The 25946-nt window shown below is 38.6% G+C and overlaps 1 protein-coding gene across 1 annotated transcript; it reads right to left on the reverse strand.

Moving 5' to 3' along the window:
- Positions 1-1710: 1710 nt before the first annotated feature.
- Positions 1711-16784, reverse strand: LOC132712181 (vomeronasal type-2 receptor 26-like). The gene is made up of 8 exons (XM_087883534.1): positions 16701-16784; positions 16180-16309; positions 14498-15386; positions 13780-13797; positions 11345-11529; positions 4966-5133; positions 2888-2964; positions 1711-1767 (listed from the first exon to the last, which is right to left on the reverse strand). Exons 1-8 carry the CDS (start codon positions 16782-16784, stop codon positions 1711-1713), a joined length of 1608 nt encoding a protein of 535 aa, XP_087739660.1.
- Between the last annotated feature and the right edge of the window lie 9162 nt (positions 16785-25946).

Here is a 25946-nt window from a genome sequence, read left to right on the forward strand (position 1 = left end):
TGTGTAAATTGGGTATCAATATAAATATGTTTCATATTTATAATCAGAGATTATAATCAGAGATTCTTGTGCCTCATTATATTCTCTCTGCAATTGAGATTGGGTTTAAATAGGATAATGTAGCATTTGGGGAAAAAGATACAACCCAAGAGACCAGACCCAGAGGCCAAGATGGAGAAGATCTCCACGGCCACCATGGACTTCCCTTTGGTGCTCAGGTAGGTGGGGAGGAAGGTGATCCAAACACTGCAAAAGACCAGCGTGCTGAAAGTAATGAATTTGGCTTCATTAAAGCTGTCAGGCAATTTCCTAGCCAAAAAGGCCACCATGAAACTGATGAGGGCCAGAACACCCAGGTAGGAGAGGACAGTGTAGAACATGAAAGCTGAGCCTTCATTACATTCCAAGATGGCCTCTCCTACTAAAGAATGGAAGTCAAAGTTGGGAAATGGAGGAGAGGTTACCAGCCAGGTGGCACAAAGAACTACTTGGACCAGGGGACAGGCTAAGACAATGGAGTTCGTCAGTGGTTTTCCTAAGAGTTTCCTTGCCTTGTTCCCTGGCTTGGTGGCCATGAAGGCCAGAACCACCATGACAGTTTTTGACAAGATGGAGGAAACAGCAAGGGAAAAGAGAATGGCAAAGGCAGTTTGTCGGAAGAGACAGGTGAGCTTCCCGGGTCGAACAATAAAGAGGAAGGAGCAGAGGAAGCAGAGCAGGAGGGAGACCAGGAGGATGTAGGTGAGATTTCTGTTGTTGGCCTTGACAATTGGTGTGTTGTGATTTTTATGGAAAATCACCAGAACTGCAGATGTGGTCACAGAGAGGAAAAGAGTGAGAGATGCTAAAGAGTATCCCAGGGTGTCTTGATAGGAAAGGAAATGGATCTTCTTGGCAATGCAGTGGTCCTTGTTGTTGTTGGGATATTGGTTTTCTGGGCAGGGGTCACAGCAAGCTGCATCTGAAATAAAGGGTCAGTGTGAATTTCATGGTGAATCAACAAGGGCAAATCATCCATCCATACTGATAATGTTGAATTAGTCTCAACAACTTTCCTTTATGCTTCGAATCCACCCATTCAAACTTTTTTGCAGGGAAGGGTTAGCAGACATTGATAGATGTACCTGCTCTGTGTCAGACAGGACCATAAATTTCCTGGGAGTTTGAGTGTTCTGATAGAAGAGGCAGGTCGTTAATTAAGATTAAAGCTAGAATCTCACATCCCATTCTTTCCCAGAAAGATTGGTGTCTGGTTTTCCTGATAAGATGTATTAGTAGGAGTAGAAAGCCAAGTAGGGAACCCATGAATTGTGCCCCAAAACCAACTGTCAATCCTGAAGCTGACCTGACCAGAGCCACCTTGACACCTTCAATGTTGCCACACTGGAGCTGAGGAATAGGGAGGCAGGATTTTAGATAGCTGGGATTTTGTAGCCAAAACAAAATACTTTCTCTTCGGAACCAAGGATATTCTCACAGAATATATTCAGAGGAAGGTGGAGTCATGTCACCAGGCAACAAGATAGCAATATAATTGGACCATGTGACTGGTTGTTTTGAGAAAGTGACAAACTTTTACTTTTAATTAGGTGAAAACTGTGGGAATCTTCAGTGTCGGTTTTCACCAGAATCTGTTCCAATATGATATATCCAATAAAGCTACTCTTTGAGGAATCTACCTGCCTTGGAGTTTTGCTTGATATGGGTGGATTACTCGGAACCCTGTAACCAACCTGTATTAAATTTATGAGGAGCAAGAAAAGAGGCCTGTGGAGGAGTACAGTTAAGATTCATGAATTGAGAGGGTCTGCTGAAAAGTATGAATATGCTGAATCATGTAAATCCTGCCAAAATTAATATTTTCCACTGGTTTCCTTGATCCTGGAAGAGCTACATTTGAAGCGGGTCTACCTGTCTCATTAGAAATGGTCTCTTCTGGACAAGGGTCACATTGGTAGCAGCAAACCGGCTTTCCTTCTGGAATGCTTCTTTTCTCTCCTGCCTGGCACCTTTTCATGCCACACCTGGCAAAGGGCACCTTCTAAAAGAGAGAAGAGAGATTCTGTAGGTGGCCTCAGCAAAGAATATTCTTCAGTTATTCATTTGTACATTGCTCCTTCCATCTTTAGAACGTCTTCAAAAAAAAAATGGTTTACCAGAAATCAGGATAAGCTCCAGAGGGAGTCAGGCCAATGCAATCCTGGCCCACCAACGGATGCTGGAGATTGGAACTGGGACCTCGAAATGCAAAGGAAGGCTTGTGACATGGAGCTACAGCTTTTCTAAAAGAAAGAACTGTGGGGATCCAACTGAATGGAAATGGTCCATGAAAACCATTCTTGCTTGCTTCAATAGTGTTCTAGGTTTCAAGCGGGATGTCAGGTTTTGATGCTGTCTCAAAATAAATGAATTTCCAAACTGCCGATCTTTGAGGAAATTTTCTCTTTATTGAGCATAGCGATCTGATCCTGGCTCTTTCGCGGTCAGTACTGACCTTTACCCCCCAATCCCTCCCTTTCCGATCCCCAATTCTCTGCTTCTCATTGGCTATCTTCCAAGCCACTTTCCTCAACCCTTCTTCGTCAGATCACAGGAATGTCTCCCCCCTCCCATCTCCGAGGAGACAGAATCTTCAAAGGGATTTAGTAGGCAAAAGTTCAAGCTTCTCCTCTCCTTAAATATGTCAGTGCTGGGACGTTGACATAGGAATTCTTCCTAACCTATCCTATCCTGGACCTTTCAGAAGTCAAATCTCAAATGTGTTCAACTCAAAAGCATGTTTTTTCATCAAATCCCTAAATTTAACTTTCCCAGTGAAAAGGGTGTTATGCAACTCCTGGAGTGAATAAATCCTTTGCTGAATTTATAACATTTCCTTCCAGCTCACCTTTGTCACCCAGATGATTGCATCGGAGTTAATGGTGAAAATTTGTCCCGGGGAAGCCGTGGAATCTATCTGCCCAACTTTCATGGGGACAAAAGATTGATTGGGGAGGAAAAGCCAGTTGAGAAGATCATAATGAGTAGACACCAATCCATTTTCTGAGAAGGAGACTTCCTCTCCAGCACTGTTGTTGAACTTGATGTTCCTCAGATGGGAAAGAATCTGAAAAAAAAAAAGACACCTGGACTAATTGGCTGAACTCCACACATAGGACATCCTGGTTTCTGTCATAATCAGCCTAGGAGATGGGTCTATATCTGAGAAGCTAAATGAGTTCCCTTCATGGAGATCTAAGTAATCAGAAGTAACATCAAGTATTCAACTTCAATGACGACACATTTTGCTGGACATCAGTATCATGGCTTCTTCAATTCCAGTCTTACAAGAATGATAGCTACATATAAACATTTTAATTCCATATTCTAAATTACATTGTGTAGTTTTGTTTTGTGATACTTGGCAAGCTACGTTTTTAATTTTATTTGAGTCCATGAGAAATGCATTTAAAGAATGATTAAATAATTAAATCGACAGGGTCCTTGGAGCTATTTGAGTGTGGTTTTTTTCTTGCAGATGTTTTATGGCCTAAAATGGATAACATTGATAGTGATATCACTCCCTTCTAGCATTGATAATGCTCTTAGAGCACCAAGACTCTTCATTTCAACCTCTAATATTCTCCTTTATTGGTAAATACTTTTCATCATAACTTTGCAAGCCAGACTTTCTCTAGCTGATAGTCAAAGAGAACAGAATGAAGAAGTAGATCTGACCAAGAAGGGCCACATGGAGGATTTGTTACTTCACTGTCCAGAGAGGAATAATTTATCCTTGGATGTTGAAATTTTAGATCAGGAACCCATTAGGACCATGTTGAGTTCTTCTTCATATGCTGAGGTTGACAGAGACTTAACACAACAAACAAAGCAGTACAAGAAACAACATACTATAAAAATGGGGTGGACTCACAAAGAATTCTAAGACACAACAGTAAAATGAATTGAGGGTCTTTTTACAGATTGGATTCAGGCTACCTACTGAGAGAAAATGAAGAGATTCTACAAAAATTCCTATTGAAGCATCTTGCAGAAATGCACCCAGATTGTCATCATGCAATGTGATGACCACTTCTCCTTGAAGTGGTTACACCTGATTCTCAGGCAACCACTGATGTCCTTCCAAGAACTTCTAGGAAGCTCTTTGCTCTTATGAACAATTGGTTTGGTTTAATTCACTTTTTCCTCCATCTATCCCTTTTCAACAAAAACCTCTCATTTAATTCAAATGACAGGGTTTATTTTTAATATATATATAATCTATCTATCATCTATCTATCTATCTATCTATCTATCTATCTATTTATCTATCTATCTATCTATCTATCTATCTATCTATCTATTATCTATCTATCTATCTATCTATCTATCTATCTATCTATCTATCTATCAAGTTACATTATATATGTATATAGATAATCAATGAAAAAGCTACCAAAAGGTCATTAAATGATGTTTTTTTTTTAAAAAAAGATGATGGATAGAGACAAAATAGTTTTCAAAATGGGGACTATATTAAAAATGAGGGGGGAGAGTAGAAAGTACAAATTGGGAAAATACTATTACAAACACTGATGTATCATAATTAGCTAGAATTACAGTGTGCATGACAAGTCAGAATACTATGGTTATGTATATCTAATCGTACTATTATGTTAGCATTGTGTAAAAAGTATATCAACCCAGACAATGTACTGTCCACAAGATATGTATGGCTCTTAAAGGAAAGTTACAAATAAAGCATATAGATCGCATATAGATATTTAATGCAAGAAATGCATATAGGTAGATTCCTATCTAAAGATCTGTGGACTAGATAAAAAATCACTGGGATTACCTGCCATGACTGAATATTTGAGATCCTCTTTGCAAGCCTCATCATGGCTGGTCGTGCTCCAGATCCATGCATTGCATGTAATGCGTGTGCCACAGCATAAATGGCATTGTAGATATTGTAACTCTCACCTTCCATGCTTGTTTCAAACACGTAAGATGGCAGATTCTGTAAATTCTCCTTTCCTGTACATTGTTTCTCTCCCTTTGGAAGGATCTCGCCTAGTTTGTGGATCCTGCAGCCAAACAACATTTCCCAACATAGCGAGAGAAAGAGGTCCCCTTGTGGCTTCAAGGGGTCTAAAGACAGGAGGAAACGGCTGAATTCTGAGACATCCCCAGTGTGGGGCCTAAAATGCAAAGCCCCATGGAAGGGCTTTACTACTATCGATACTTCTTGATCCCTCACCACACTAAGTTTCCAATGGGAAGTTAAGATCCAAACTTTCCGAAATGATGTCTTTCTCAAATGTTCATGGACACACACTGCTGCCTGTACATTTGTAATACTATTAGTGTCTCCAAATAGAATAATCACTTCAGCTTTAGACCAAGCCTCCGAAATCTGAAGTATTTTCAACACTGGAATAGTAACAAAATTCAATTTCAACTTTTCAGTGAAGGCCAGGCAGATCTCCTTCTCCTGGAGCATTGGCGTCAGAGATGAGATGAAACGGAACTTCCTGTTTGCTGCTGGCCGCCGCCAGACGTTCCTTTGGGATCGTCAGCTTCCACTGCCTGTCAGAGCCGCCTTCACAACGGAACGGCGGCTCGAAAAAACTCCGTTCCCATGAGGAAACGGAGATAGAGCCGGCAGGGGTGGGTAGAACTCTCTGCAGAGTCCCAAAAGTTTTTCTTTTACTTTTGGGATGGAGCGGATGAGATGCCCCATATCCCCAGCCGTTGCTCCGGGCTTTGGGAGACCTCTGCTAATGCAGAGCCAGGCGTCAAAAGCAAGCTTGCGAATTTGACAGATTACTCAAAGAAAATGTGAGCTGGACCTGTAATACTGAAGCGCAAGTATTTTACTTATCTTTTAAAAATTACTTAAGAGAATAGAGGAAGAGAAAGAGGAAAAAAGTTTCTTTTTAAAATGGCGTCTGCCGCGGCTGGAGAAGAGTTTGAGAGGGAAAGTTCTTCCGTTTTTTATTATTACAATGTAGCGGAATAAATACCACTGGCTACATTTGTAGACAAAACTCCGCTCCTGTTTTTGTTTTTCTCTTTTTTCCCTGGAGGCTTGAGTGTTGCTGGCTGGAAGTCTTTTGTCTTGTTTTTTTTTTTTTTCTTCTTCTAACAAAGCCTGCTTAGGCGGAAACATGGCACTGAGGCTTGTGAAGTCAGACAAACAAATAGGTGGGGGGGATTCCCCCACTAAGAATTTAAAGCAACATGTTTTAACTCTTCAGTCCCAGAAACCTGATTTTAATATAATAGAATTTCTCTTAGAGGAGATTGAAAGAAGGGATGAGATTGTGAATCAGCAACTTGAAAAATTTAAGCAGGAAACTAAGGAATTGGTGAAATCCAAGTTTGACTTTTTGCAGCAAAAAATTTTAAAATTGCCAGAATTCATGATTCGGTTGGATACAAATATTAATTTACTAGAGTCAAAAATGGATGAAATTCAAGATAAATTGGACAATAGAATTCAAAAAATTGAAAATGATTTGTTAAATATTCAGGATTATAGTTCAGAAGAAAAATTCAAAATGGATGCTGACCAAAAGTCTGGTAATGTAGAATATCTGGAACAGAGGATTCAAAAAGAGGTTCTAAAGATACAATATAATTTCACAGAATATGCAATAAGACTTAGAGGTTTGCAGGAAAATAACAGAGATGACTTAAGGAAAATATCTTCTGAATTTCTAGCTGGGATTTTAAAGATTCAACCTGAGGAAGTGTTTTGTAGGATTGACAGAGCTTATCGAATAAACTCTTGGACTGCCAAGCAAAGGCAATTGCCTAGAGATGTGGTAATCTATTTTTCAGATAAAGAAATTAGGAATAAAATTGTGCAAAATTCCTTCAATTCTAATTTGCAATTGTATGGAAGAAAGATTTGGATTTACAAGGAACTCCCACCTAAGATACTAATGGAAAGGAAGAAATTTGGCTTTCTGGTGTCTGAGTTAAAAAGGAGAAATATTCAATTCCGGTGGGACGTCCCAGTTGGTATTATATTGAGATATCAAGGAGAAAGATACCAGTTAAATACTGTTGAAAGGGCGGAAGAATTTTATCAAAATAGGTTGAAAATGAATTTAACGTCTTCAGATATAATACAGGATAAGCAGAAGGAGCTGGAACTAAAGACAGAGACTGTACCAGATAAATTGCCTTTGGATTTATCGGATACCCCAGCTGGATTATCTACAAATTTGAGAGAAGTGCCATCTGATTTTAATGTGATGACTTATCAAGGCAAGGACAAGCATGGAAACCAATTAGAGGATATACAAGGGATAAAAAAGAAATGCGAGACACAAAAAATTAGGATGGAGGTCAAACCCACAAAAAGAAAACAAAAAAAGAAATAGGTTGTACAAAAATAGAAATTTCTAACCCAAGCAACAGTGAAGCCAGTGATTTTAAAATATGAATGATTATGTGAAAACATAGAGGAGGCGACATATTGGTCAATATCATCCTGAGGATAGTGGCAGATCTCTGCATTGCCGTAATTTTGGGACATGGAAAGAGCCTCAAATTGATGGTTTTGAATTATCTATTTTGAAACTTCTTTTTGTGTTGATAAATATATTATAATTATCTTGAATTATAAGGCAAGAGAATCACATTGGGACATGCAGAAGATCGGGTTGTTACCCAATACGATGATGGAAATTAATAATCCTGATGAAACCCACAATTATTATTATATGGAATACAATTATAAAGTCACTCGGGTGGTTGTTTTTACTTTTATATATATAAGAAGATGTTTACTACTGATGGGGGCAGATATGATTGGAGATCTTGAATAAACTGTTGCATCCGCAAGCTATGTCACCCTATTATGGATGTTGGTTTTAACAATCCAGTGGAAAGACTTCAAGAAGATATTATATGGACTATAAATTCAAAGTTATTGTCTTTTCTTTTTTTATTTAGATATAATGGAATATATATATATATATTTTTTTAAGTAGTGTGGGCAGTGAATTAAAGATATCAAGAATTGTTGTGTATGGTAAATTTGTAAGACAGTGGGTGAATAAGCTAGCTACAGACTGATTAGTTTAAGAAAAGGGATTTTTAAGTGATACATTTAGGGGAGTGGAGGAAATGGATAGAGTGGAATAAATGTTAAATTAGATTTTATGGGGAGCCCGCTTTGAAATGTTATTAAAGTAGGACTTATTGTATAGTTTTAAAGTGGAAGGTGGTTTTGAATTGTTGCAATAATGCATAGATATAAAACACTATTATGCTAAATTAGAGTTATTTTATAATAGTTATAGTATAATGTGTTTGTTTTTTTTTTGTTTTGTTTTTTTTTTCTCTTCTTCTTTTCTGAAATGTATGGATAAAGGGGGATTTATAATACTTTTAGTAAGTAAAGGTCAGTATTTTGAGGAGGGAGTAAGTAATCTGTTATGAATTAGGGTTTTTTTTTTGTTACGAAGAAGTCACAGGGGGGGAAGGGTGGGGAGGGGGGGTTAGGGAGGGGGGGGAGGGGGGGGAAAAAGGGGGAAAAATTTGTATTTGAAAACCTTTTCAATAAAAAAAAAAAAAAAAAAAAAAAAAGAGATGAGATGAAACGTTCTCCATTGTCATCTTCAGGGGCCACCAGCCCAACCCAGTTCCAGTGGAAATGCAGGAGCAGCTGGACTATACCCACGTACTGGGGAAATTCCCTGGGATTAATCCGGAAGAAGGAAGGATGAACTGATCTGTATTCCAGAGGGATCTCAAAGCCAACACTGAGCTGGAGAAAATGAGATTTTTTTTTTATTATTAAAGAGTTTTACAGTTTTACACAAACCTGTTCCCCCCCTTCCTCCCCCCTCCTCCCGCTCCCCTCCCCCCGACTTCCCAGAGCAAAATACAGGGTAAAATGTTAAACAAACATAGTCAAACATAAACAACCTAACTATAAACTCTAAACATCCCTCAGCACTTTAACTCCCCCTTACATGCCAAAATATATAAGTATAAAAAATCTATCTAAATATTTCATTCATAAGCTATTTGCAACTTTTTAGTCCCATATTTATTCTGAATGTAGTCGATCCATCTTCTCCATTCTGCTATGTATCTTTCATTTGAACAGTCTTTCAAATATGCAGATATTTTGGCCATTTCCACCAAATTAGTTACTTTTAATGTCCAGTCCTCAATAGTAGGTAAGTCTTCCTTCTTCCAATACTGTGCCACCAACAATCTGGCTGCAGTTATTAGATTCAATATCAATTTAGTCTCTATCACCGTACAATCTGTAATTATACCCAATTAAAAAAGTTGTGGCGTAAATTTTATCTTCTTTTTGAGAATATTTTGCATAATCCACCATATCTTAATCCAGAATGCCTTAATTTTTTTACAAGTCCACCATATATGATAATACGTTGCGTCATCACATTTACATCTCCAGCATGTGGACTGTAAACTGGGATACATACTGGCTAACGTTTTGGGATCTAAGTGCCATCTATAAAACATTTTGTAAAAATTTTCTCTCAAATTTTGAGCTTGAGTAAATTTTACATTTCTAACCCATATTTTTTCCCACGTTTCCATCATTATTGGTTCCTCAATATTTTGTGCCCATTTTATCATACAATCCTTCACTAATTCCATCTCTGAATCTATTTCTATCAATACATTATACAACCTTTTAATATGCATTGGGCTTTGATCCCTTATTTGTTTTATCAAGTTTTCATCATTTTGTATAATACCAATTTTCTGATCTTCTTTTCATCTACTGTACAACTGTCCATATTGAAACCAAGTTTGTATTACCCTTTCTTGCTTTAATACCTCTAGAGACTTTAACTTCAATATATCTCTTTCCATAATAAGAAGCTCTTTATAAGTAATCACATCTTTTTTTTGTTCTATACTTATATTTTCTATCGTGTGTCTAGGTATTGCCCATATGGGTAATTTACTATTTAATTTATATTGATATTTTTTCCATACACGTAACAATGCATTCCTCAGTATATGACTTCTGAAATTCTTATCCACCTTTTTGTCATATAATAAATATGCATGCCACCCATATAATAAGTCATATCCCTCAATATTCAATATTCTCTCTTCTGTTAAATTAATCCAATCACTGATTGCTGATAAGGCAGCTGCCTCATAATATAATCTTAAATTGGGCATTTTGAGACCTCCTCTTTCACGCATATCTTGTATTATTTTTTGCTTTACCCTTGGTCTCTTTCCTGCCCACACAAAATTGCTAATACCCTTCTGCCATTCATTCAAATTTCCATCTTTCTTCAATATTGGTATCATTTGAAAGAGAAATAGAAGCTTTGGTAAAATATTCATTTTCACTGCTGCTATCCTTCCCAATAACGATAGATGTAATTTTTTCCAATTTTCCAACTCCTTCTGTATTTTTTGCCACAGTAATTCATAATTATACTTATATAATTTTGCATTTGATGTCATAATATAAACACCTAAATATTTAACCTTATTTACTATTTCGAATCCAGTTATTCTTTCCATTTCCTCTTTTTGACTTGCAACCATATTTTTAGTTATTATCTTTGTTTTCCCTGCATTTATTTTGAATCCAGAGACTTGTCCATATTGATTAATTATTTCCATCAAACCTGTGACCGATTGTACTGGTTGGGTCAACATCACAACCAGGTCATCTGCAAATGCTCTTAATCTATAATCATCCTGCCTAATTTTAATTCCCCTTAATTTATCTGAATAGCGTATTTTATTCAACAACAATTCCAAAGTCAAAATAAACAACAATGGAGATAAAGGACAAAGGATAAAGGATTCTTGATAGAGTAAATTTTAAGGGTCACCATTAGGTGGATTATTGCCCGAACTGTTAGATTGGCTCCCTTTGAGTGGCAAGCTTAATTTTCTGGTCTTTTTAGGAAGAAGGATACATATTAGGAAGAAGAGGTTACGGATTTTGTCTGGTGGTGACATGTGAGAAGCCAAGGCAACCATATGTCAAATTAATACAGAGAATATACTACACTACACTTTTATGAAGAATAGATTGGGAAGGAATTCCTCTTGGCAAAATTACCCCATTATCTATCACTTTTGTCTTCTATAACAACATATCTCGAGACAAAAAATATAAGCATATGTCCCCCAAAACCCCTTTGGTTTCCACCTTTAACTTCTGGGTGCACTTCAGTTGATTGTCTACTCCCATACTCTATCCAATGAAGCCCCCTTACCTGTGGGACCTTGAAGATGCTGAAGATGGAAGCCATCTGCCTTGAGGATCTGGGGTTGAGATCTCCGATGACAGAGAGGAGAGGGTGCTGCCTGTCACATTTGTAACCTGGAACCATTCGGCCTCGGGTGGAGAGCAGGGAGAGGCTGATCATGGAAATCTCCATCTCAGCCTGAAAATTGCTATAGATGTGGAAGCCAAGGGTGATGTTGGGGAGGAGATCCAGATCCTTGTTGATCTCTGTGACTGCAAACACCAAGGCCATGAATTGCTGATAATTCTTGGGTACGATTCTACAGTGAGAAAATCATTGGGGAGATTTTAAGGAAAGCTTGTGTTGATGGAGTTTATCCTGCTTATTTTTTCAATGTCCTTTGTATCAGGAAACTCCAAATTTCATTGGAATTCATTCCAAAATTCCAAATGTACATTTGTACATTTCCTGAAGGTCCCTATTTAGGGGCAATCCCGATTCTAAGATGGATGGGTTTTTTACAACTGCTCCACACTGTGAATGGATTGACCACATCTTTGAGTTTTTCATCAGGAGTTTATGTCCGAATAAATGTTGTAAGCCAACTTCTTCACTAGGCCAGCACAGTTTCTAAGGTGTTGTCCTTCTTCACTTTTCGGTGGTTTATTAACTTCAAGAGTTCTGGGAATATGGAGAATTCTAGCCTATTTTATGAGTTTAGTTCTTTGTTGAGAAAAGCACAAAAATGTGAACATTGCAAACATCACTAGAACAAGTACTTTTGAAGAGACTCCCTGAACACAAAGCAAACAGAATAATTATTTACATCTTTCCCCTTTGGATGAAATTTAAAAAATATTCTCCAGAACTATAGATGGTTTTTCTTTAAAGGATTGGAAGGTGAATGTAAGTACAGTTCCCAGCGGAAAATTCCCACCAATAATGACATCACCAGGCCTGTAAAACTCTCTCTTAGTCTGTAAAGTGTCTGTCAACACACACCCAGTTTGCATCATCATAGCAATAGTTGGAGGCAGGAGCCAGAAGAGCAGCAGCAACAGGAGAGGCAGCCCAGTCATTCTTCTCACCTTCCCCTCTAGATCAGAAATCAAGAAGTTATATTTTTTGCAGAAGTTAAATTGTAGGGAGCCCTTGAAATCTCGGCAGAACTTTAGCACAAGAGAGATAGTCTGTGCCACCTGAATGGCCCCCAAGGCAAATTTATATTAAACGGTGCTTCCTCTTACCTGTGTATGGTCTGTGACCAAAGAGGAAACTAAGGCTAGCTGAGTCTCACCAAACCCTGAAGTTGCCTCTTTGCAACACAAGACAAGGTGACATGTTCTGTCCCCACCGGGAGAACTAGTATCTAATTTAAAACAGGTTTTATCTCACAAGATCTTCATGGGTAGAAATCCATAGGGGATACATTAGAAATTACTGTTCTGATAATTGCAAGGAAAACAATCTTCCTATGTACTGAGCAATGCACCAGTTAAAGAAAAATGAATTTGGGACTCTTGTTGTTATTCTACAGATCAGATGCAGTTGAGAGTCAAGGTGAAGTTGGATATTTGAATTATGTGAAACTGAGCAAGGAGTTTGGCCTCCTCCATAGTTTGTTTGGATAGTATAAGTCTTCATGGGGCATGGTGGCCCTTGACAATCAGTTGTACCGTAGTAAGTCTGGGCAATCATACCAACACTTGGATGGACTAAGTGGTTAATAAATACCAACATGGCAGGGGATGAAATTAGACACTAACTTCTCCCATAGAACTTAAAAAAGAGAAACTTCCTTACAGGGAGGACAATTAACCAATGGAACATTTTGCCTTCAGACGTTGTAGGTGCTTCATCACTGGAGGTTTTGAAGAAGAGATTGGACAGTCATGTGTCTGAAATGGTGTAGGATCTCATGCTTGAGTGGGGGGAGGGGGCTGGCCTAGAAGTCCTTTAAGGTCCCTTCCACCTCTATTCTGATTTTGATCATCAGCCTTTTTCCCTCTGTTGAATCATTTCTATGTTTCTACCCCTATTTGCAGACCTTATCATTGTTCCCTTCATTTTCCCTTCTGTTATAAAGACTGAATTGGTCCAGGCAGTCACTGGGAACAGAGATTGTGCAGCTGTCTGACAAGGGCTTCCTTAAAGCTGTTCATTCCATTTCTTGCTTCTTGTTCATTCCATTTCCCCATAAATCATAACCATCTTGGTGTTGTGTATATTACTTTTCAAATACTTACCCATAGTGAGGATGTATCTCAAATCTATGAACATTTATTGCAAATCATTTGAGTTCTCAGAGACCATACTGTCCACTGTATATAAGAGTAAACAGACATTTGCATGCCCAAATAACCAACCGTTAAGCATTTCCTGTATTCTTACCTGTAAATTCATTAAATAAGCAAGAGAATATCACACAACCATATCTTTCTTACTACTCACAATACATTGCATTTAACTTCACCCTTCCTTCTTTCCCTCCCTCCCCCCCTCCCTCCCTCCCTCCTTCCTTCCTTCCTTTCTTCCTTCCTTCCATCGACCCACCCATCCACCCACTCACCTTCCTTCTTCGTAATATCTGGAAAAAATATTAAGAAGAGAGCAAGAGCAGGAAAATATCCATCAATATCAATTTCACATGAGCTTATTTATTAATAAAGTATGTTTCTCAATTAACATAATAGAGAATAAAACAATATGGTTCATTTCAATGCTTGAATTAAAGAAAAAACCCTCTAATAGTCAATTGAAAGAAAAAATCCAGTAGGAAATTCAGCAAAGCTTCAGGCATCAGTGGAAAGGAACATGCTGAAAAACACTCAGAGTAAAACAAACCCAACATATTCTTAAATATGCTTTTTATTAAAATTAATAAAATGGGAAACTATCATTTTGGAAACTAATATCCAGATATACAATATCAATGTTTATTATCATTGATCTTTGGGACAACTAGCATTAATGAAAAAAGTGGGTGATTGTTGCGGATTAACAGACATTCTGAGATTACTCACATCACTTGATCTCCAATTGTTTAAGGGACAAGCCCGTCTCTGATTTCCACTTTTAAAAGAAATGAGATCAAATTGAAAAATGATCAAAATCAAAATGAAACCTCCCAATCCCTGTATAAATGGAGGTGGAACGAGACATTTTAATTGGTTTTTATGTTGTATTTTTTAATGTAAACCAGCTGGAGACACCTGTGTGTAAATTGGGTATCAATATAAATATCTTTCATATTGATAATCAGAGATTATAATCAGAGATTCTTATGCCTCATTATATTCTCTCTGCAGTTGAGATTGGGTTTAAATAGGATAATGTAGCATTTGGGGAAAAAAATGCAAGCCAAGAGACCAGACCCAGAGGCCAAGATGGAGAAGATCTCCACCGCCACCATGGACTTCCCTTTGGTGCTCAGGTAGGTGGGGAGGAAGGTGATCCAAACACTGCAAAAGACCAGCATGCTAAAAGTAATGAACTTGGCTTCATTAAAGCTGTCAGGCAATTTCCTAGCCAAAAAGGCCACTGTGAAACTGATGAGGGCCAGAAAACCCAGGTAGGAGAGGACAGCGTAAAACATTAAAGCAGAGCCTTCATTACATTCCAAGATGGCCTCTCCAACTAAAGAGTGGAAGTCAAAGTTGGGAAATGGAGGAGAGGTTACCAGCCAGATGGCACAAAGGAGTGCTTGGATCAGGGGACAGGCTAAGACAATGGAGTTCGTCAGAGGTTTTCCTAAGAGTTTCCTTGTCCTGTTTCCTGGCTTGGTGGCCATGAAGGCCAGAACCACCATGACAGTTTTTGCCAAGACGGAGGACACTGCAAGGGAAAAGAGAATGGCAAAGGCAGATTGTCGGAAGAGACAGGTGAGCTTCCCAGGTTGACCAATGAAGAGGAAGGAGCAGAAGAAGCAGAGCAGGAGGGAGACCAGGAGGATGTAGGTGAGATCTCTGTTGTTGGCCTTGACGATTGGTGTGTTGTGATTTTTACGGAAAATCACCAGAACTGCCAATGTGAGCACAGAGAGAGAAAGAGCGAGAGAAACTAAAATGTATCCTAGGGTGTCTTGATAGGCAAGGAAGTGGATCTTCTTGGCAATGCAGTGGTCCTTGTCCTTGTTGGGATATTTGTTTTCTGGGCAGGGGTCACAGTGAGCTGCATCTGAAATCGAAAGTCAGGGGGGGGATTTTAGATAGCTGGGATTTTGATCGCCAAAATAAAATATTTTCTCTTGGGATCCAAGGACATTCTCACACCTGGTCAGAAGAAGATGCAGTGATGTCGACAGGCAACCAGACAGCACCTTGATTGGACCATGTGACTGATTGTTTTGAGAAAGTGACAAACTTTTAATTAGGTGTAAACTGTGGGAAGCGTCAGAGTCAGTTTTCGTCAGATCTTTGCCAATACGATATATCCAATAAAGCTATTCTTTGAGGAATTTACCTGCCTTGTAATTTTGTTTGATATGTGTGTATTACTTGTGTAAGATCTGGCAGGCAGACAAAGACGGAAGCTTGGCTCCTGAGAAAACCAACTTTATTGCTAACACATAACGCTAACAAGAACAAGGCAATTCCACCTAGCAGCAACAAAGACAACTGTTGCCGTCTGACAGCTGCTTAAATAGCGAACTGTCAGATGGTGCTAACCAATACATGAGCAGGAATTTCCCACTAATTTAGTTGCTCGCATCTCAACCAATCCGTGTCGGCTGACAACACAGCCTGTGTGAGTGGAGTCGTAATTGTGAGGACTCAACAACTTGGAACCCTGACACCCACCTGTATTAAATTTATATTAAGTTTAGATTCATGAATTGAGAGGGTCTGCTGAAAAGAAATATGAATATATTGAAGCATATAAATCCTACCAAGCTGATGCCAAAATTAACACTTTTCCATTGAATGGTTTCCTTGATCCTGGAATATCAATCAACATTTAAATGTGCTACCTGTCTGATTAGAAATGGTTCCTTCTGGACAAGGGTCACATTGGTAGCAGCAAACTGGCTCTCCCTCTGGAACGCTTCTCCTCTCTCCTGCCTGGCACCTCTTCATGCCACACCTGGCAAAGGGCACCTTCTAAAAAAGAGAAGAGAGATATTGCAGGTGGCTCAGCATAGATTATTCTTCATTTATTCATTTGTACATTGCTCTTTCCATCTTTAGAACATCTTCAAAAGAAATGGTTTACCAGAAACTCGAGAGGGAGTCAGGCCAATGCAATCCTGACCCACTAATGGATGCTGGAGATTGGAACTGGGACCTCAAAATGTAAATGAAGGCTTGTGACATGGAGCTACAGCTTTTCTAAAAGAAAGAATTATAAGTCAAATCTCAAATGTGTTCAACTCAAAAGCATGTTTTTCCATCAAATTCCTGAATTTAATGGATTTCCCAGTGAAAGGGTGTTTTGCATCTCCTGGAGTGAATGAATCCTTTGCTGAATTTACAACTTTTTCTTCCAGCTCACCTTTGTGACCCAGACGATTTCATTGGAGTTAATGATGAAATCTTGTCCTTGGGAAGCTGTGGAATCTATTTGCCCAACTTTCATGGGGACAAAAGATTGATTGGGGAGGAAAAGCCAGTTGAGAAGATCATAACGAGTAGACACCAATCCACTTTCTGAGAAGGAGACTTCCTCTCCAGCACTGTTGTTGAACTTGCTGTTCCTCAGATAGGGGAGAATCTGGGGAAAAAAAGACATCTGGACTGATTGGTTGAACTCCACACATAGGACATCCTGGTTTCCTTCATAAGGTGATGGCCATCAGCCTAGGAGAGGGGTCTATATCTGAGAAGATAAATGAGTTCCCTTGATGGAGATCTAAGTAATCAGAAGTAACATCAAATATTCAACTTCAATGACAACACATTTTCTTTATCATTGGACATTAGTATCATGGCTTCTTCAATTCTAGTCTTACAAGAATGGTAGCTACATACAAACATTTTAATGCCATATTCCAAATTTCATTGTGTAGTTTTGCTTTGTGATACTTGGTAAGCTACATTTTCAGTTTTATTTGGGCCCATAGTTTTGTAAATGACAAATGCAAGCTAGACTTTCTCTAGAAATAGAGAAAGTCTCGCTTGCAAAGAAGTAGATTTGACCAAGTGGGATTCTTGTAGAAGGTTTGTCCTGCCCTGGTTTATCACTTCACTGTCTAGAGAGGAAAAATTTAGCCTTTGATGTTGAAAAGTCTGATGAATTCTAGATCAGGAACTCAGTAGGACCAAGTGGAGTTCTTCTGCATATGCTGAAGTTGACAGAACCGTAACTCAACAAAGAAGGCAGTACAAGAAATGGCATACTAAAAAAATGGAGTGGACTCACAAATAATTCTAAGACACAATAATCAACCTTAATATGAACTGATATTACTTAATATTTAATAAAGTATTAAATATTAAATACTTTAATATTTACAATATTAAGTACTGACATACTTAATATGTCTTTTTACAGATTGGATTCAGGCTATCTACTGAGAGAAAACGAGGAGGTTCTACCATGCTGACGAGGACTTCAACTGACCTGTCGAAGCATCTTCCACAAATGCACTCAGATTAGGACCATATTGGGTTCTTCTGCATATGCTGAGCTTGACAGAAGCTTAACCCAACAAACAAAGCAATACAAGAAATGGCACACTCTCAGGCAACCACTGATGTCCTTCCAGGAACTTCTAGGAAGCTCTTTGCTCTTATGAACAATCAGTTTGGTTTAATTCTCTTTTTCAGCCATCTATCTTTTTTCAACAAAAACCTCGAGGCTTCTGGGTGCACTGCAGGCGTCGGCGGCAGCTTCCTTTGGAGCACTAACTCCCGCGATCTCGTAAAGCCGCTAGAGCAGCAAAAATCAGCTGTTCTAGCGGCTCGGAACTTTCCCCTCGGGAGAAGAGGGGAAGGCGAGCAGGCAGGTGTGGGTAGAGCTCCCCAAGACCTCCAGGATTAATCCTGGGGCGTAGAGGGTGAGAGCTCCCCAAGCATCTGAAGAAGCTCCGGATCCGGGACGTGTCTGTTTTTTAACAGAACAAGGCGCCGCGACCACCCCTGCGAACTAAATGAATTCACATCGATTGGATTGAAAGCAGGCAGAGCAAGACAGGAGGAATCACAACTGCAAGTACTAAACTTTAACGCTAATAAACTACCACTTCCTTCGGAGCTTGAGATGGGAGAAAGCTTAAAAAAGATGGCGCTGAGTTGCTTAAGGGCGTGAAACAGAAAGTTAAAAGAGAAAGTGCTTGTTAACGCTCATTAACGCTCGTTAACACTGTCAGTACATCTTAAAAGCCTTTTTGGGGTATTTTTGAGAATTGGAAATTAAAGAATACAATATTGATTTATCAATAAGCCATAATAATTATTAAGGACTGAGATTAAGAAGATCTATTGGTTCTGCTGAGTGGCTGGTGGGAAAGGGCAGTTTGGAGATGGCTGCGAAGCAAATAAAAACTGTTGTGACTAAAAGTGTGGGGACTTCTCCAGCTCAAACATCAAAAATGCAGTCTTTGTTAGCCCCACCAGACACACAAACACTGACAGTTGAAGTTCTTCAGGGAGCTTTAAAGAAACGGTCTACTGATTTGTCTACTGATTTGGAAGAAAAAATCACACTCTGTTTTGAGGAAAAAATTAAAGTAATGTCTGAGGAATTACTTGAAATTAAAGAAACAATTTAAACCCAAAATGATGCAATAAGAGAAGATATTGTGGAAGCATTTAAGGGACTGGTGGGTCATGTTACATCATTGGAAGAAAGGGTGAATGAAATTGATCAGTTTAATTTGAATGTGGAAGCTAAATTGGGAGAGGCTCAAAACAAGATGGAAAAGGTGGAAGCAGAACTCATAATGACACAATACAGAGCAATGGAATGGGCAGTGAGGGTCAGAGGCTTGAAAGAAAATAACCAGGAAAATCTCAGAGAGATTTTTGCACAAGCCCTTGCTCAGTTTACTGGAGAGTCTAAAGCAGAGTGTGACTGGCAAATAGACAAAATTTATTGCGTTAATTCATGGATTGCCAGACAGAGACAACTACCAAGAGATATTGTGATTTACTTTGTTACAAGGAGAACAAGAAATGGAGTTTTACAAGTCTCTCATAAGAAGAAACTTCAAGTGGCAGGACAGGAGGTTTCAGTAATGAAGGAAATTCCCCCCAAAATGTTGAGATCTCGAAAGGACTATGCATTTTTAATTGATGAACTTAGAAGGCGTCAGTTGCAATACAGATGGGAAGCTCCAGCCGGATTCGTGGTGAATTATTTGGGTGAGAGACATCGTCTCAACTCAGTTTGGAAGGCAAGAGTTTTTACACTACCATACTAAAGGCTGGAAACCCACCATCTTTTATACGAGGTTATATGCTGGTGATAATATACAAGGTAATGATATAGAGAGATATTTGCAGAAGGAAAATATTCTTGCAATTACTGATGAACAAAGGGAAAGACTGAATGTATTAATAACCACTGAGGAAATACTTTTGGCAATTAAACAATTAAAAAGTGGAAAGGCTCCTGGCACAGATGGTTTGACAGCACTGTATTATAAAAATTTTCAATTAGAAATGGTAGAACCTCTTAAGGAGTTATTTGTTAAAATACAATGGGGAGGAGAAATGCCACCATCCTGGAGAACAGCTTTTATTTCTCTGATCCCGAAAGAAGATCAAGATCATAGTCAACCCAAAAATTACAGACCCATATCATTGCTTAATACAGATTATAAGATCTTTGCAAAAATTTTGGCAAATAGATTAATGTCAGTTTGCAACAAGTGATTCACAAAGATCAAACTGGATTTATACAAGGGAGACAAATGAAAAGCAATGTAAGACAAATTGTTAATATACTGGAGTATTTGGGGAAGAACAACCAAGTCCCTGCAGTGCTTATGTTTTTGGATGCAGAGAAAGCGTTTGATCGATTGAATTGGCAGTTTTTAATGAAAGTAGCACAAAAGATGCAGTTGGGAGAGCATTTCATACAATCTATTAAGGCAATATACCAGAAACAAACAGCACAAATAATAGTGAATGGTAGTCTCACAGAAATGTTTAAAATTGAGAAAGGAACAAGACAGGGATGTCCCTTGTCTCCACTACTGTTTATTTTAACTTTGGAAGTATTGCTGAATAAAATACGGGAGGCGGATAACATACAGGGTATTAAAGATCAGGCAACATGATTATAGACTACGAGCATTTGCAGATGATTTGGTTGTAACTTTAACCCAACCAGTAAATTCAGTTACAGGTTTGATGGAGATAATTAGGCAATATGGTCAAGTGTCAGGGTTTAAAATAAATATAGGGGAAACAAAGATGATAGTTAAGAATATAAATACAAATCAAAAAGAAGAAATGGAAAGAGTAACAGGATGCGAGATAGTGAAAAAGGTTAAGTACTTAGGAATTTTTATTACAATGTCAAATGGGAAATTATTCAAGTATAATTATGAATTGTTATGGCATAAAATACAGATAGAGATGGATAAATGGAAAAAATTACAACTGTCTTTGTTAGGAAGAATAGCAGTAGTTAAAATGAATGTTCTGCCCAAGTTTCTATTTCTTTTTCAAATGATACCAATACTTAAAAAGGATGCAAATCTGGAGGAATGGCAGAGAGGCGTTAACAATTTTGTTTGGGCAGGGAAGAGACCGAGAGTTAAATTAAAAATAATGCAGGATACACGTGAAAGAGGAGGTTTGAAATTGCCCGATCTAAAATTGTACTATGAAGCAGCTGTTTTGTCAGCAATTAGTGATTGGATTAATTTAACAGATGAAAGAATACTGAATATTGAAGGGTATGATTTGCTGTATGGTTGGCATGCCTACTTAGTCTATGAGAAGAAGGTGGATAGGACTTTTAAAAGTCATATACTAAGGAATGCCCTCCTGCGTGTTTGGAAAAAATACCAATATAAATTGAATGGCAAGATACCCATGTGGGTAGTACCCAGACATGTGATAGAAAATATAAGTATAGAACAAAGACAGGATGTAACTACTTATAAAGAACTTCTGTTTACAGAAAGAAATGTACTACAGTTAAAGCCTTTGAATGTACTAAGGGAGGAAAGGGCAATTCAAACCTGGTTTCAGTATGTACAGCTGCAGAATAGATGGAAAAAAGACCAGAAAATTGGTATTATACAAAGTGAAGAAAATTTGATAGAACAAATTAGGGACCAGAGTAGAATGCATATAAAAAGGTTGTATAATATTTTGATAGAAATAGACTCAGAGACAGAGTTAGTTAAAGATTGTATGATAAAATGGGTACAAAATTTTGAGGAACCAATAATGATGGAAACATGGGAAAGGATCTGGGTAAGAAATGTAAAATTGACACAAGCTCAAAATTCGAGAGAAAATTTTTATAAAATGTTTTGTAGATGGCATTTGGATCCTAAAAAGTTAGCATGTATGTACCCAAACTTACAACCCAAATGTTGGAGATGTGATTGTGTTGATGCTACCTATTTTCATGTTTGGTGGACTTGTAAAAAAGTTAAAGCATTTTGGATAAAAATATGGTGGATTGTTCAAAATATTTTTTAAAAAAGGATAAAGTTTACTCCACAGTTGTTTTTGTGAGGTATCATTACAGATTGTACGGCTATAGAGACTAATCTGATTCTGAACTTAATAACTGCAGCAAGTCTTTTGGTGGCGCAGTACTGGAAGAAGGAAGATTTACCTACTATTCAAGAATGGACATTAAAAGTAGTAAATTTAGCAGAAACAGTGAAAATTTCAGCATATCTAAAGGACCATTCAAATGAGAAATATATGTTAGAATAGAAAAGATGGATTGATTATATTCAAGGCAAATATCGGACTAAAAAAATTCAAATAGCTTATGAATGATCAAAGAGATTTTATAAAGTACTTAAATTTAGTTTAGTAAAAGGGGAGTTAAAAGTTCAAGAGGGGGATAGGAGACTATTGATAATTAGCTTACGTTAGCTTATGATTGTCAAATGTTATACCCTGTATTTTGCTCTGGGAAGTCGGGGGGGGGGGAGAGGGAGGGGAAGGGGAGGGTTTGAAGGGGAGCAGGGAGGGGGAAGGGGAAATGTTTGTAAAAATTTTTAAAACTTTTCAAAAAAAAAAAACAAAAACCAAACAAAAACCTCTTACCGGTACTTAATTCAAATGACAGTTTTCCATAATTGTTATCTTAATCTCTTCTTAGGTACATTTTAAATACAGATATTTAATCAGTAAATCAAAAAATGCCTAGTGGTAGTTTTCTACCTAGACAATTACCTATCATTTATTTGATCTGTGGATCAGATAAAAAATCACTGGGATTACCTGCCATGACTGAATATTTGAGATCCTCTTTCCAAGCCTCATCATGGTTGGTCGTGCTTCAGATCCATGCATTGCATGTAATGCGTGTGCCACAGCATAAATGGCATTGTAGATGTTGTAACTTTCACCTTCCATGCTTGTTTCAAAAACGTAAGAAGGTAAACTTTGTAAATTCTCACTTCCTGTACATTGTTTCTTCCCCTTTGGAAAGATCCTGCCTGGTTTGTGGATCCTGCAGCCAAACAACATTTCCCAACATAGCAGGAGAAAGATGTCTCCTTGTGGCTTCAAGGGGTCTAAAGACAGGAGGAAATGATTGAATTCTGAGAGATCCCCAGTGTGGGGCCTTAAATGCAAAGCCCCATTGAAGGGCTTTACTGCTTTCGATACGTCTTGAATACTGACCACACTAAGTTTCCAATGGGAAGTTAAGATCCAAACTTTCCGAAATGATGTCTTTCTCAAATGTTCATAGATACTCATTGTCACCTGTACATTTCTAATGCTATTGGAGTCTCCAAATAGAACAATCACTTCAGCTTTTGTCCAAGTGTCCGAAATGTGCAGTATTTTCAACTTTGGAGTTTTAAGAAAATTCGATTTCAACTTTTCAGTGAAGGCCACGCAGATCTCCTTTTCCTGGAGCATTGGCGTCAGAGTTGAGACAAAACGTTCTCCTCTGTCATCTTCAGGGGCTACCAGCCCAACCCAGTTCCATTGGAAATGCAGGAGCAGCTGCACTAAAGCCACATACTGAGCAAATTCACTGGGATTAATCCAGAAGAAGGAAGGATAAACTCTTCTCTCTCCCTGAGTGAACTCAAAGCCAACACCTAGCTGGAGAAAGTGAGTTTCTTGATAGAGTAAATTTTAAGGGTCACCATTATGTGGATTGTTGCCCCACCTGATTCACTTTGAGTGACAAGCTTAATTTTCTGGCCTTGTTAGGAAGAAGGCTTACATATTAGGAAGAAGAGGTTATGTATTTTGCCTGGTGATGATGTGTCAAAAGCCAAGGGAATGTCAAATTAATATAGAGAATATACTAACTACACTACTTTTATGAAGAATAGATTAGGAAGGAATTCCTCTTGGCAAATACCACATTTCAATATAGCTCATTATCTATCACTTTTGACTTCTATAAAAACACACAAAATATAAATATAGGTCCCCGCAAACCCCTTTTCCACCTTTAGCTGCACTGTGTGTTATTTGTCTACCCCATACTCTATCCAATGAGGCCTCTTACCTGTGGGACCTTGAAGGTGCTGAAGATGGAGGCCATCTGCCTTGAGGATCTGTGGTTGAGATCTCCGATGACAGAGAGCAGAGGATGCTGCCTGTCACATTTGTAACCTGGAATCATTTGGCCTCTTGTGGAGAGAAGGGAGAGGCTGTTTGAGGAAATCTCCATCTGAGTCTGAAAATTGCTATAGATGTGGAAGCCAAGGGTGATGTTGGGGAGGAGAACCAGATCCTTGTTGACCTCTGTGACTGCAAATACCAATGCTACTAACTGCTGGTAGTTCTTGGGTATGACTCTATAGTGAGAAAATCATCAGAGAAATTTTAAGGAAAGCTTGTGTGTGCTGGTGTCATGTTTAAAAACGTCCTTTGTAGGAGGAATTCCCAAATTCCTTTGGGTTGTTTTGGCTTTCTTGGCAGCTGCAGCATACGGCTGGCTCATAATTAAGTGATTGTCCACTAGGACCCCAAGATCCCTCTCACAGTTACTTCTATTGAGCAATGTACCACATATATGGTACCTGTGCATTTTGTTTTTCTTCCCTAAATGTAGAACCTTGCTTTTTTCACTGTTGAATTTCATTTTGTTAGATAGCGCCCAATGTTCAAGTCTGTCCAGATCCTTCTGTATCTTGAGCCAATCTTCTGGAGTGTTGGCTATTCCTGCCTGCTTGGTGTCATCTGCAAATTTGATGAGTTCCCCATCTATCCCCTCGTCCAAGTCATTGATGAAGATATTGAAGAGAACTGGAGAGATTGAGAATTCTAGCCTATTTTATGAGTTCTTCATTGAGAAAAGCACAAACATCTGAACTATGCCAGGGCATTGCAAACATCACTAGAACAAGTATTTCTGAAAAGAGTCCTTGAACAAACCAAAAAATTAGGTGAAACTTACAAAATCTCCTCCCGAAATGAAGATGGGTCTTTTTTAAAGGATTTAAAGTTGAATTTATATACAGTTCCGATGGGAAAATTCCCACCAATAATGAAATCACTAGGCCTGTAAAAGTCTCTCGTAGTGTGTACAGTGTTTCTCAACACACACCCAGTTTGCATCTTCTTAGCAGAAGTTGGAGGCAGGAGCCAGAAGAGAAGCAGGAGGAGGAGGAGAGGCAGCCCAGTCATTCTTCTCACCTTTCCTCCTAGATCAGGAACCAAAAGGGTGTTTTGTGTGTTCAGAGGTTGAATTGCAGGGAGCCCTTGAAATCTCAGCAGAGCTTTAGCACAAGAGAGATATTCTGTTCCACCTGGATGGCCCCAAAGCAAATTTATATTGAATGATGCTTCCTGTTACCTGTGTATGGTCTGTGAGCAAAGAGGATACTAAGGACAGACAAGTCTCACCAAACCCTGAAGTTGCCTCTTCACAACACAAGGCAAGGTGACACGTCCTGCCTCCACTGGGAGAACTCCGAATATTTAATTTAAAGCAGGTTTCAACTTGGAAGATTTTTGTGGGTAGAAATCCTTAGGGGATACTTTAGAAATTGCCGTTCTTCTGATAATTGCATGGAAAAGCAATTTTCTTATTTACTGAGCAACACAGAAGATAGAGAAAAATGAGTTTGGGTCTCCTATTGTTAATGCACAGATCAGATGCAGTGGACAATCAAGGTGGAATTGTGTATTTGAGTTATATGAAACTGAGCATGTGCACACAAGGTGGAATTTGGCCTCTTCCATAGGTTGTTTGGATAGTATAAGTGTTGATGGGGCATGGTGGCCTTTGACAATCAATTGAATCCTAGTAAGTCTGGGCAATCATACCAACACTTGGATGGAATAAGTGGTTTATAAATACTAACATGGCAGGTGACGTAATTAGACACTAATTCTTCCGATAGACCTTAATAGTTGGAAAGAGAATTTCTCAAGGTCTTAGGTTAAATCAAACTCTATGTGAAGATTTTCCAGGAATGAGTTGGAATCAGAAAAGTTTGCCTGATGTGTTTGTCTTGGGAAGCAGGTCTTCAGAATTGTGCACTGGTGTGGGAAAGACACCATCACCAAATGGCAAACGTCTGGGTTGGCTGAGGTAATAGGAGTGTGCCCATGGTATTATGTGGTTCTCTCCATTCCCTGGAGCTCATTCCATTCAGTGTTAGTTGGAGGGGAGACACTGAGC

The sequence above is a fragment of the Pantherophis guttatus genome, chromosome 1 (genome assembly GCF_059756535.1).
Source record: "Pantherophis guttatus breed Tessera chromosome 1, ASM5975653v1, whole genome shotgun sequence".
NCBI classification, from domain to species: domain Eukaryota; kingdom Metazoa; phylum Chordata; class Lepidosauria; order Squamata; family Colubridae; genus Pantherophis; species Pantherophis guttatus.